The 13,366-nt window shown below is 38.4% G+C and overlaps 1 protein-coding gene across 4 annotated transcripts; it reads left to right on the forward strand.

Moving 5' to 3' along the window:
* Positions 1-379: 379 nt before the first annotated feature.
* On the forward strand, positions 380-11,727 carry hvcn1 (hydrogen voltage-gated channel 1). 4 transcript variants are annotated; one of them, XM_073913751.1, is made up of 6 exons: positions 380-547; positions 6,776-7,005; positions 7,101-7,263; positions 7,594-7,920; positions 11,023-11,135; positions 11,220-11,727. In XM_073913751.1, the coding sequence occupies exons 4-6, from the start codon at positions 7,647-7,649 to the stop codon at positions 11,274-11,276; spliced, it is 444 nt and encodes a 147-aa protein (XP_073769852.1). In that variant the 5' UTR covers positions 380-547; positions 6,776-7,005; positions 7,101-7,263; positions 7,594-7,646; the 3' UTR covers positions 11,277-11,727.
* The last annotated feature ends 1,639 nt before the right edge of the window (positions 11,728-13,366 follow it).

Here is a 13,366-nt window from a genome sequence, read left to right on the forward strand (position 1 = left end):
CACTTCTCTCATTATTCTCCTACCTAAATGTATTTGACTATCTTGGCATTTTGGCCATGAAAACCAATCCAATGTATATGGTTGTTTGCATATTTGTTTGACCAGTAGTTCATGAATAAAGGACCCTTCTCATCTGAGTTGACAATAGGCTACATATTTCCCATGTTTTCGACATCATTAAACATAATCTAACATGTTTAAGTCAGTTTTGGTAAAGTTATAAAAACCAGTCAGTCAAACCCAAAATTATTTATACCCCTTAAACATGAAGTAGCATGTTATTTTAAGCTATAGGTTTGTCTTATTCATTAAAAACAGATATGACGTATAACTGGGTCTCGTGCTCATTCTTATAACATTTGGGGGAAAAAAAACTTCCATGTCACCTCCAGGCTGCATTCTGATCCAGTGCAGTGGATCACGTTCGTGACTGTGTAGAGGCGGAGTTAAGGGTCGAAGTTTTTCACAGAATTCGCATTGTTGTTCCCGAAAACTGAGAACAAATGCTGCTTTAGCCATTAGCAACATCGTCCCAGCAACACAACAGGTAAAAACATCTTTTGCTACACTGTAAGCTTTTGCTTCTTAAGAACTGAGCGCATCGGCTGTCTAAATCTGTCTAAATCTCTACATGTTAGAGGCACTGTGGTATTCGAGTGAAATTAAAAAGCTTAATAATTTATCCAGATAGAAGTTCTTAGAAAACTCCTGTCTTAGATTTAACCGTCGACATTTATAAAAAGTCTAAATAAATTCGCTGACTTGAATGTTCAAATGTTGCAGGAAATCACGAGTTACGCATGAAATGAAATGCCAGTGTTTTATGATGCATGTCGGCTCTGACAAAAATATTATTATGTAGCTATATGCTCTATATACTGCTATATTTTAAGATGATTGATTGTAGTTCTGCGTTAGTTGTCTTATGTAAATAAATATTAGTTGAAGAGCTTTTAATATGTTAACTTGTTTCTAGGAGATTTACCAGCCTGTCGCTTACCCAGTGGACTGCTGTGCCTTTATTTCTTGTCGTGTTATGCCTTTTACTTTTGGTATATCCTATTGTACAATAATAATTTTGTTACCATTATATATTAACATCAACATATTAACATAGTATATTAAGATCAGTTAGTGTACATAAACACTCAGACGTCAAAATAGTTAAATAAAAAGAAGAATTTCAAATTCCGCCAATTATTTTGAACCCTTATTATGGATAATAATTGTTGTCTTTCAGGTTGTGACATGTTGACCCTGTGGTTATGTTATAGCCAGTAGTTCTATTTATGTTGCTGTATATCTATTCATCTATTCATTCTGTGAAGTTGTAGTAAGGTTAAAGGGATAGTTCACCCAAAAACTAAATTTAACTTGTTATTTACTCTCTCTCATGTGGTTCTAAACCTTTCAGTTTCTTTCTTTAGTCTACACAAAAGAATATATTTTGAACGGTAACCATTTACTTTACTTTCATGTAGGGCTGCATAATATTGAAAAAAATTGACATTGCGGTGTTTTGTTTTTCTGTGATACATATTGCGATATGAAAATAATTTTACAAGATGACTATGCTGTCGACTCACAGCAAGAAGGTCGCTGGTTGGTGTTTCTGTGTGGAGTTTGCATGTTCTCCCTGCGTTTGTGTGGATTTCTTCCGGGTGCTCCGGTTTCCCCCACAGTCCAAAAGACATGTGCTACAGGTGAATTGGGTAGGCTAAATTGTACCTAGTGTATGAATGTGAATGAGTGTGTATGGATGTTTCTCAGAGATGGGTTGCAGCTGGAAGGGCATCTGCTGCGTAAAACATATGCTGGACAATTTGCCGGTTAATTCCGCTGTGGAGACCCCTGATTAATAAAGGGACCAAGCTGAAACGAAAATGAATAAAAAAATGACTATGGAAAAGATTCCTAATTTTATATTTATTGGAATCATTTGTAGTTGAGTAAATCTGCCAAAAAAATATATGAAAATGTGCAAAAAAATAAAGTTAAAGCACAGATGAAAATATAACAAAGATCAATTCTTAATGAACAATTCTTTATGGTTTTCAACTGGACTGTATTGAAGTATAGAAATCCAATAATCAAATGTAAAATAACACGAAATTGTCTTTATTTTATTGTATTAAATAAACACAATTAATATTTATTAAAGCAGCAAGCTTTATACATTTTTGTGCCCAAATAGTTTAAATTCTCATGAAATATTACTGTCAAAGGCCTTAAAAAACTAATCCAAATGAAAGTCTTTCATATTATTAAATTAGAGTTGCAACGACTACACAAATCACATGTTCTGAACTGTGTTTTTTCCCAGAGATGGGTTGCGGCTGGAATGGCATCCGCTGCATAAAAATGTGCTGGATAAGTTGGAGGTTCATTAATCCGCTGTGGTGACCCCGGATTAAGAAAGAGACTAAGTCGACAAGAAAATAAACAAATGAATGAACTGTGCTTTCTAGTTAATTATAATCCCAATTTGACATTGCAGATTTGCGATATCAATGTTGAAACGATAAATTGTGCAGCCCTACTTCCATAAAAAAACCTAATACTATGGAAGTCAATGGTTACAGATTTACAGCATTTTTCAAAATATCTTCTTCGTGTTCAACAGAAGAAAGAAACTCATAAAGGTTTTAAACAAGTAAACCTGATTACATAATGACAGAATCATTTATTTTGGGTGATCCATCCCTTAAAGCGCTTTTCTTTAGAACTTCTTGTTCATTTACCTGTGATCAACTGAAAAGAACTTCATAAGCTGGTTAGGTGGGTTTTGACAAATGACTGCTGATTGAAAGGCACAATATGTATGATTTTTGTTTCTTTCATTTAGTTTCATTAATTTTAACTAATCACATGGACTGTGCTGTGTTGCGGTGCTAATAAACCCTCTATTTCCTCTCTGGTTTTAAATTAAGTTAAATCATCAGCAGCTTGTAATGTGACAACAGGGTACCTGTTATTAGTCTGTGAACTGTATGGGTTTTCTGTTAATGCTAGGATGACTATTATAGTGTGTGTGTGTGTGTGTGTGTGTGTGTGTGTGTGTGTGTGTGTGTGTGTGTGTGTGTGTGTGTGTGTGTGTGTGTGTGTGTGTGTGTGTGTGTGTGTGTGTGCTAGAATTAAGCATGGTTTTACTACAAAACAAGAAAAACCCTTTTTTGTTGTTGTAAATCATGGTAATTTTACCATACATAATTTGCCTGTGGTATTTGTAGTGGTCTTTAAGTTGATAATCAATACACTAAAAACATGATTTCTCCTTTTATTATAAAACCACGGTTAAAGGGAGTGGATAACATGCTTTATAGGGCTAGTCCAGAGTGTATTTTTAAGGCTTGGTTGTGTTTATAAGATGCAAAGCAATGTGTGCTAATGCTTCAGTTGTAGAAAATGATGTTGTTTGTTCATATGTCTTACTTAGATTATATTCGGCTACACTCAGCTAACATGAAAACGACTGCCATATTTCCTAGTTCCTCCAAAAGGCCCGCCCTCAAGAGGCTCTGATTGGTCAGCTAACATAATGTTCTGTTATCAGAAATTGCATACTTCCATACTAAATAGTACGCTAAAATCAGTATGTGAGCTGAGTAGTATGTCTGAATTTATAGAAATTGAAAAATAGTATGCGAGAAGTACCCGGATGACCTTCTACTACCAGCGAGATTCTGAAGTGCGTGTCTAATGGATGCTACGCTATCCCATGATGCACCATGTAAACATGATAAAACGGCGGATGTAGTACGACCGAGCTTCAATCATATTCTACTCACATTCATTATGTATAGAACATACTTTTCTATTGGTCGAGAAGTAAATTTAAATGCAGTACCTACTGAGTAGTAGGTGAATTTTGGATATCGTTTCTGCTTGAGATAAAAAATGTAAAAAAAAAAAAAAAAACGTAAAAAAATTAAATAAAACCTTAGGTACAGTTTAACAGAAAATTTCCGTGGTTTTAAAACCTTGACTTTTCCAAACCGTGATATCAGGGGCAGACTGGCCATCTGGCAGACCGGGAAGTTTCCCGCTGGGTTTTTTTTGGGCCGGGCTCATCATCTCCTTATGATCTAATTGGCCCATCCATAAAACACTTTGCAGACTGTCGTGTTTTTCTGCCTAATTCATTGATGATGCTGTGATCTGTGACGCTCTGAAAGCAAGATGTTTCTTTTTCGAACAGGCCATGTGACATAATCTGCAGCCCATTGGTTCTTTTCTTTATTGACATTGGGCTGACCCAATCACAAACTTCCATTTTGGGCTCTGTGTAAAGGCTGATTTATACTTCTGCATCAAGCACATGCATATGCTACGGCAAGGCCTACACGTGGACACATAGCCCTCGCCGTGGCCGTCGGCGTCGCAGACATGCACCTCTCAAAAAATTTTACTACTCATCGCAATGACGCGAAGCGCAAGCTCTGTGATTGGTCGGCTTGGTAGCCCTGACGGGTGTGGGCGGAACCGAGAGCCCTGCGAGCCAAATGGAGCGATTGTTTACAAGTGTGGAGTCCCATGAAGGAGCTCCGGATGGAAAGTTTTGTTTTGTGTTCACCTCATGGATAAAGTTGTTGCACTTCTGCCGGTTCCTGCTTCAAACTGAGCGAGTTTGAACCAGTTGTACATTAAGGAAACATTCAGAAAAAACAAAACACCTGTGAGGAAACTCGACACAGAGAAACATAAACACCTCACTGGCAACTAACGTTTCGGAAGTGTTATTGCAGAGCAACAGAAACAGCTCGCAGAAGTATGATTGCACAGCCATGCGCGTTGCATGCGCTGTGGGTCACCTTGATCACTTGATGCAGAAGTATAAACCAGGCTTAAGCGATCAACCTCATTGTGTATTTGTCAAAATAGTCAAGGGACAGAAAATGACAGAAAAAGCAGCTTAACCTGCATGCCTGAAAATGTCTTTCACATATATTCGGGTTATAAGCATGTGGAAATAAAATGAAAGGTTCCCATATCTTTTGCAAGTTTGTTATTCGAGATGTAGAACACACAGAAAGCGTCCGCATAGAGAGACACTGTAGTGCTGGTGAAGATGGTGGGTGTATACAGCAGTTTGACGGATAAATATGAAATTGTAGCTAAATTGTTAGCAGTGCCAAACAGCATATCCCATTGTTTACATCCTTGCTGCAACATACTGTTAATGCTAGAAACTGCATGTAATAGATCAATTTTAGCAAATCAAAACACTTACAGGTTGTGGCTCACAATCCACAGCTTCTTCTATTATGGTTGGAGGAGTTTTAGCCGAATCCAGCACTGAACTAAGAGAGAGTCTGAAGCTGTCCTTTGTCAAATGCTGGAGCTATATATTTATTGTAATTGTCTGGAACATAATAAAATTAAATTCTAAGCACTTCTCTCTTTGTGTCATGTCCCTTGGAAGCCCAAATACAGAAAAAGAACAATCTCTGTGGAAATAGCAGTGCTTGGATGCCATTTTAGCTTTCAGTGCTACATTACAACACTGCAGTAGAGGTCTGCATTCCCGCGGCTGTCCCGCGGGCGCCGCGGGACCCGACCAGATTTCTACGGCGCGGGTATAAATTTCCGAATAAATCACGGTAGCGGTCGGTAAGGAGTTTAATTTGGGATGGGAGCAGGCTGTCTAGCAATATCGCTCCCGACTCCCGAGTGAGCACGCGTATGTATGTGTGTAAATGAAATAGCGCGATGGTGTGTTTAGGTTGTTTGTTGCAGTGTGTGTGTGTGTGTGTGTGTGTGTGTGTGTGTGTGTGTGTGTGTATGTGTGTATGTGTGTATGTGTGTGTGTGTGTGTGTGTGTGTGTGTGTGTGTGTGTGTGTGTGTGTGTGTGTGTGTGTGTGTGTGTGTGTGTGTGTGTATCTATATGTATGCGCACGCGCGCGAATGAGAGATATGTGTGTGTGTGTGTGTGTGTGTGTGTGTGTGTGTGTGTGTGTGTGTGTGTGTGTGTGTGTGTGTGCGTGTGCGAATGAGAGATAGAGAGCTTTGCCTCATTGCCTGTGTTTGTGCTTGGTGCTTATGAGTGTGTGTTAGAGGGCGCGCGCGCGCGAATGAGAGAGAAAGCTTTGTCTGTGTGTGTGTGTGTGCTTGGTGCTGTGCGTGTGTGTGTTTATACAGACAGCTTGTTATAGGCTGTCTGGACTGTATAACTGGGTGATCTTTCGGTTTTGTTCTCCCCCTGCTCTTTAGCGGGATCGGGCGCGGCGGATAGAAAACGGGGCGGGTCGGGCAGCGGGACATCAAGTGCTTAATATAAGCGGGAGCGGTCGGGTTCCGGCTAAAACCTGGCGGGTGCGGGCGGGAGCAGGATTCAAAATTTAGTCCCGCGCAGATCTCTACACTGCAGCGCCTCTGGCCATTCCCCTTCGCTCTGCAGGGTGTGTGTGTGCGCATGTGTGCGCGTAACCTGAAGCGTTTGTGATCTCACTAGTCCGAATGTATTTTTTTGTATTCCCCAAAATTTGTTTGCTGTAGGCTTTGCTAAGGTAATTCTAAAAAAACGAATGACTCCTTTTGCATTGAACACTGAGCGTATTACATGCAGAGATGTTGTTTATGTTCACACAGCTACATTACATATCAACTAAAGTTTAAAATATGATATCCTAGTGGATCAACCTTTTAAGCAGCAATTCACTTGAGCAAAAGTGTGACAAATAGACCTGGTTTCACCTTCAAATTTATGAATCAAAAAGGGGTAAAACGTTAAAAATCATTCATTCTAATGTGCAAGGTACTTTTTTGTTTATTTAGCTTTCAACTCATGTGACCACCTGCCAAAAATGTCCCGGTATCTGAAGCATTTCACCGCGGTGGGTGATAATAAAAACGCTGTCCCAACATGGCATGAGGAAGACACATCCCACCATGTCACGACATTGCACGATGCCCCTGATGGCCTGGAGGTTTCAACAGGACAGCATTTGGGACAGCTCAGCTTCAGGGACTCCCTACGAAAGCTGTACAGTACAGAGAGATTCCAGGTAAACAATTGCACTATTGGCCTGTGTATATATACACATGTTAATGTTGTTTACATCATTGCAAATTAACCGGCGACTGTTATTTTGTTGCTTAGATTGTTGTTGTGTGCTTGGTTGTCTTGGATGCCATTTTCGTACTATGCGAGTTGCTTATTGACTTGTCTATCATTGAAGCAGACCACCACAGAATAGCCCCACAGGTGAGTGCGCTTCAGATGCCCATACAGCAAGTTTGACTGAATATAATATGGTATCCCTGCTGAAAAATCCAGCTTAAACCAGCCTAGGCTGGTTGGCTGGTTTTAGCTGGTCGACCAGGCTGGTTTTAGAGGGGTTTTGGCCATTTCCAGGCTGGTTTCCAGCTATTTTCAGCCTGGTTTTAGCTGGTCAGGCTGGAAAATGACCAGCCAAATCCAGCTAAAACCAGCTTGACCAGCCTGGTTTAAGCTGGATATTTGGCTGGACTCCCAGCTTGGCTAGGCTGGTCAAGCTGGTTTTAGCTGGTCATCTCCCAGCCTGACCAGCTAAGACCAGGCTGGAAATGGCTGGAAACCAGCCTGGAAGTGGCCAAAACCCCTCTAAAACCAGCCTGGTCGACCAGCTAAAACCAGCCTAGGCTGGTTTAGGCTGGATTTTTCAGCATGGATGCCAGTGATTGTCCTCCATCCCAATGTTTTTTCCAGGTATTCCACTATCTCAGCCTTGCCCTTCTCACATTCTTCATGGTAGAGTTGGCTGGAAAGATCTTTGCCTATCGCCTAGAATTCCTTCACCATAAGTTTGAGGTGTTTGATGGGATTGTGGTGGTCGTATCCTTTATTTTGGATATTATATACATCTCAAAGGAAGATGCGTTCGATGCCATGGGTCTCCTGATCTTGCTCAGGCTCTGGAGAGTGGCCAGGATCATAAATGGTATGGAAATGTTTTTTTTTTAAATATATCTATTTTAAAAAGGGAGTGCATTTTAATACTATTATTACTGCGAATGTGTAATCAAGTTAGCAGTGGTAAAATGGAACCTTTTCATGAGACCATTAAGATGTTTTTAAGGATCATCAGTATGAACATAAGTATGAATATGAATGTGTTTAAGAATGCATTATATCTTTGCAACAAATTGCCAAAGAAACGTATTACTGCATATGCAAGGTGTTTCTGATCAGGGCCGGCCCGTGGCATAGGCAGTATAGGCAAATGCTAAGGGCACTGTACATCCAGGGGGCGCCAGAAATGAGCGGGGTTAAGTTGGTTTTGTTTTCAATATTCCTGACACACATTCAGTGATCGATGGCAATAACTCTAAAAAGATCTAAAGTTTGTTTCCTACAAAAAGACAAAGCTGGTTATGTTTCACAGCTGTCTTTTTCTTTTTTTTCGCTCGATATTACGAGCACTGCTCCGTTTAGCCTGGGATATGCGTTTAGCCGGGAGAGCTGAGCTCGCGGGGAGTGGAGCTCTACGTAAGGGACCGTCGGAAAAGTGCTTCTTTTTTTTGTTTTTGTTTTTTTGCTCTATCCTGCTTGTTTTATTTTAAACACAAACTAATTTTCTCTTAAAGTAGCACAACAGTCACTAAAGTAGTCGAATGCTTCATTCATTCATTCATTATAGATCTGTGCATTCTTACATTAACACCTCTGTAATCAAACAAAACACAATGAGAGAGTCATTTGCTGCTCTTCACTAAATAACTATAGTAACTTTAATCAATATGCAAATACAATTAAAAGTTAAATAGATTTAATAGCTTTATTTAATTTCTGTATAGGCCATTGATTTTAATAGGTTAAACCTTTTATTTTATTGTCAATATTTTCTATTGTTTGCTATGTATTCTATCATTTGAAGCTATTTGTTGTCCCATATTTTAACAAAGTTGATAGACATGACATAACATTGCTAATCATTAAATAGCTATAGTGCTATCTGTTAGTTTTACGTCAGCTAATGTTATGGAAGGGCATAGATGTTTTGGAAAATAGTAATATTAATGTAACTACCCCATCATTCCTTCCTCAAGCAAATGTGTAAATATTAGATCTATTCAGCAATAATGTTAATTGCATTGGCATATTTATCTGACATTTTCCCAGCTTGTAGTAGTCGATCAAAAAGCTGTTTAGTTTCTTTTGACTTTACACTAGCAGTGGAATTTACTGCGTTGTGACGGGGCGCCACCTGAAATCTTGCCTAGGGCGCCAAATTGGTTAGGGCCGGGCCTGTTTCTAATGCAGTGTGTATGGGCAAGACAGTAAATTTGGCCAGTCTCTTCTGGCTGACGTTATCGGTCTCACATTATTTATATTTCCCTTTTTTCTGAAAATGTTGATAACATCATTATAAAGCTTTCTTTACTATTTCAACAAATGACACTGTAAAAAAAAAACATTTGTTGTTCTCTCACATTCACTGCGCTCTAAGTTTACTCAACTACTGAGAAACTTAGAAATGTGAAAAGAGTCCATATAAAACAACTGGCTTTTGTTATCAATTGTTTACTAAATTCTTTTAGAAAATAGCTGTTCATAAAAATTAACCAATATGTTTTAGTAACCAATGTTTTAGTGGTGTTAAAGGGCAATATATTTTCAAAAAAGCAGCAACAACAAAGCTCCAAAAAATGGAAATTTATTAAATAAAAAATGCTGACACAGTCACTGTATGATGAAGAGCCGTGTCCCTGAAATGTTACATGCTTTGTGTCATTCATTTTCTTGTTGGCTTAGTCCCTTTATTAATCCGGGGTCACCACAGCGGAATGAACCGCCAACTTATCCAGCACGTTTTTACGCAGCAGATGCACTTCCAGCTGCAACCTATCTCTAGGAAACATCCACACACACACACACACACACACACACACACACACACACACACACACACACACACACACAACCACTCATACACTACAGACAATTTAGCCTGCCCAATTCACCTGTACCGCATGTATTTGGACTGTGGGGGAAACCGGAGCACCTGGAGGAAACCCAAGTGAATGCAGGGAGAACATGCAAACTCCACACAGAAACACCAACTGAGCCAAGGTTCGAACCAGCGACCTTCTTGCTGTGAGGCGACAGCACTACCTATTGCGCCACTGCAGCCTTTTTTTTTATTTCATAAATTAGCATTTTTGGAGCTTTGTTGTTGCCGCCCTTTTAAATATATATTTCGCACTTTTTTGTTTTTGTTTTGGGTGAGCACCCAGTTAAAAGTGATGTGCGTGCTTTTGTACTATTTTCAGGATAGAAACCCAACAAGTCTCTTTTTAAAAATTTCCTGACGTTAAAATAGGACCTAAATCCTAGTGAATATAAGGCCCACTGCAACATGACGTAGGAGCGTAGGAGGTTTTCCCCGGCTACCGAATTGATCGACAAGCACCATGTTTCTATAATACCATGTATACACGTCTACAGAACATAGTTTTGCAAAGAAACTGGGATTAAAATATCTGTTCCAACTCCCTGTTATTTTTTTATAAGTTTAAAACATTTTTAAAATGAGCATGTTTGTAACAAAGACAGCAAAATGTAATTCTTGTAATGTAATTGCTGTAATTCTTAGCCGTTTTAATTAAAATTGGCCACATGGTGTCAGTAAATGTGCATATGTGTGTGGGTCTATTACAAACAGCCTTAGTGTGTGACTCATCATTTCAGAAAGGCTTGAATAGACTCCACCACAAATACATCAAATAAACTTACTTGTCTCTATCACTGACAGCTGTTTATCTGATGTAATGCAGGATAGCAGACACACGTGGGAATGGTGGGCTGGGAGAAGTAGCTTATTTGCATTTAAAGCCACAGGCTACAAAAACAGCTACACCGAACTCAGGCACCAAAACGGGCAGATTCTGGAGGCTATAATAATTTATCTGATGGGCATTTTGAGCTGAAAGAAAATTTGTCAAAGTTTTACTTTAGGAACCCAGCTGCACTACATTATCATATTAAGATCTACTGCTTATTTTATAAATCTGTTGTTTTTTTCTTGTTTGTGCTCTTATAGGTATCTTGGTGTCTGTGCAAAATCGTGCCAATCACAGAGTTGAAAAACTAAAGGAGATCAACGAAAGCCTCGTTCATCAAGTCAATGAGCTTAAAGAGCAGAACACAAAAATGGTGAGTAGCCCTTATTTAGTATCAGTAATGATTAATTTAAATAATTATTACATTGATACAAATTGAAATATTATCTTTCAACAGGACCAAGAAAACGTCAGGCTTCGTGCGCTCCTAAAAGATCACAGCATTGACTTTTAAAGCTCTGGGAGTTACTCATTAAACAAACAACATGGGAATGAACTTAAGACCAATCATGTATGTTTATTCTGTCTAATGTGAAGATGTTGCTTTAGTGTGATGAGTTCATCACTTAAAGACAATCTAATCTCAACCTCCGCAACCTGGCAGATCTTTAACTAGATGCATTAGAGCAAATGGTTGTTAAAGCCAGTGACTCACGTAGATCAAATCACTAGAAAGGGAAATATGTAATCCACATAAGGGATACTGGGTTTTTCTATATACTGGAGTTATAAACTTGCCTCAGTAGATTATAAGCTGATTTTTATTTTTATTCTGAATTGTTAATGTTATTAGAAAAAAATCATTGTTGTTGTTTTATCCATGAATCGAACATTTCTCTTTCTGGATGTAAATATGCATTCGAAAAACTGAAAGCTATGCAATAAACACTCTTTTGTAAAAGAAATATGAACTATTGATTGATCTGCCTGACTGATGAATTAGCTTATTAATTGTAGATATACACTTACCAGCCACTTTATTAGGTACACCTGTCCAACTGCTAGTTAACCCAAATTTCTAATCAGCCAATCACATGGCAGCAACTTAAATCATTAAGGCATGTAGACATGGTCAAGATGATCTGCTGGGCCCGGTTTTTCAAAAGGTTTAATCCGAATAAAATTGATCCGGATTTAGTAATCGTGTTTTTGCGATCCGTGATCACGTAATCCAGCTTACTTTTTGAGCCAGTTTTTCAAAGCAAAATCGGATTGGATCAATCTGATCTGGATAGGAACTTTTCAGGATCACTAAATCTGGATAACCAGTGCTCAAACAGGATAGGACATCACAATGTAGAACTATAGATATGTAAAGAGTAGAATAGCCAGCGTGGGGTCAATATATCTATATTTTTATTTGAAATGAAAACTAAAAAAATTTAATAATTATTAAAATAATAATAATAATAATAATAAATAATAAAAACAAGAAAAACAACACCCCATCCTCTTTAAAGCAGTCCGCTCATTTGAGACCTACAACACTGTACATTGAGGATATTTATAGTAAGTTTCAAATATAGATGTAAAAAAAAAAAAGACTTAATGTCAAAAACTCCACAATAATTTCAGACTTCCTCATCTTATGTGGAGAGACCAGCTTGTCTGAGCGTAGCCTTTAGGAGGCGGATCTCAAGTCATTGGCCTTGGTTTGCTGCAGTTTGGTTAGATTCAGTTGTTTCTCTGCCAGACGAAGTTGTGCTTCTGCCCTTTCAGTCTCTTTTTGCAATTGTTGAAAGAGATTTCAAAAATCAGTCATTGCCAGTCTTTGCATTTTTTTTTTGTTATTCTGTAATCATTGCATGGATCACTAAAAAATATTCTAAAAAGAAAAATATTTTTCATTGTGATGAATATATATATCAATTAGTGACATAATAAAATTTGTTGTTTTTGGTCAGTTTTGACAGCTGTTTGGGGGATTATTTTATGAGGCCAAACTCGTTCTACTTTGCTGTACGCCTATACTGAAAGGCTGAATATGTTAAAGCCTATACTCACGATAGCCTGACAGATGAACAAATAAAATGAAAACCTTATGAATAAATAGTATATCTCGTAAGATACTGTATGATCCAAAATAAGCATTATTTAATAAATTTTTTACGTTTTCATTACATTTTAGGCATGAAATCCACGCTAAATCCACCCTTCTGATGGGATCAGTTTAATCCAGGTTTTTTGGATCAAAGTGATCCAGATCCTACAAAAAAGGTCTGAAAAACCCAAACTAAAGGTTTGATCCGGATCAAAACCAAATTGGATTGCGTTATCTAATCCGATTATGTAATCCGTTTTTTCTTTTGAAAAACCCATTTTTAAGATTGGATCCAAACCCTTATCCAAAATCCTAGTGGATTACTTTTGAAAAACCAGGCCCTGGAGTTTAAACCGAGCATCAGAATGGGGATGAAGGGTGATTTAAGAGACTTTCAACATGGCGTGCTTGTTGGTCCCAGATGGGCTGGTCTGAGTATTTCAGAAACTGCCGATCTACTGAGAATTTTCACTTACAATCATGTCTAGGGTTTACAGAGAATG

Source organism: Danio rerio, chromosome 10 (assembly GCF_049306965.1).
Source record: "Danio rerio strain Tuebingen ecotype United States chromosome 10, GRCz12tu, whole genome shotgun sequence".
NCBI lineage: Eukaryota > Metazoa > Chordata > Actinopteri > Cypriniformes > Danionidae > Danio > Danio rerio.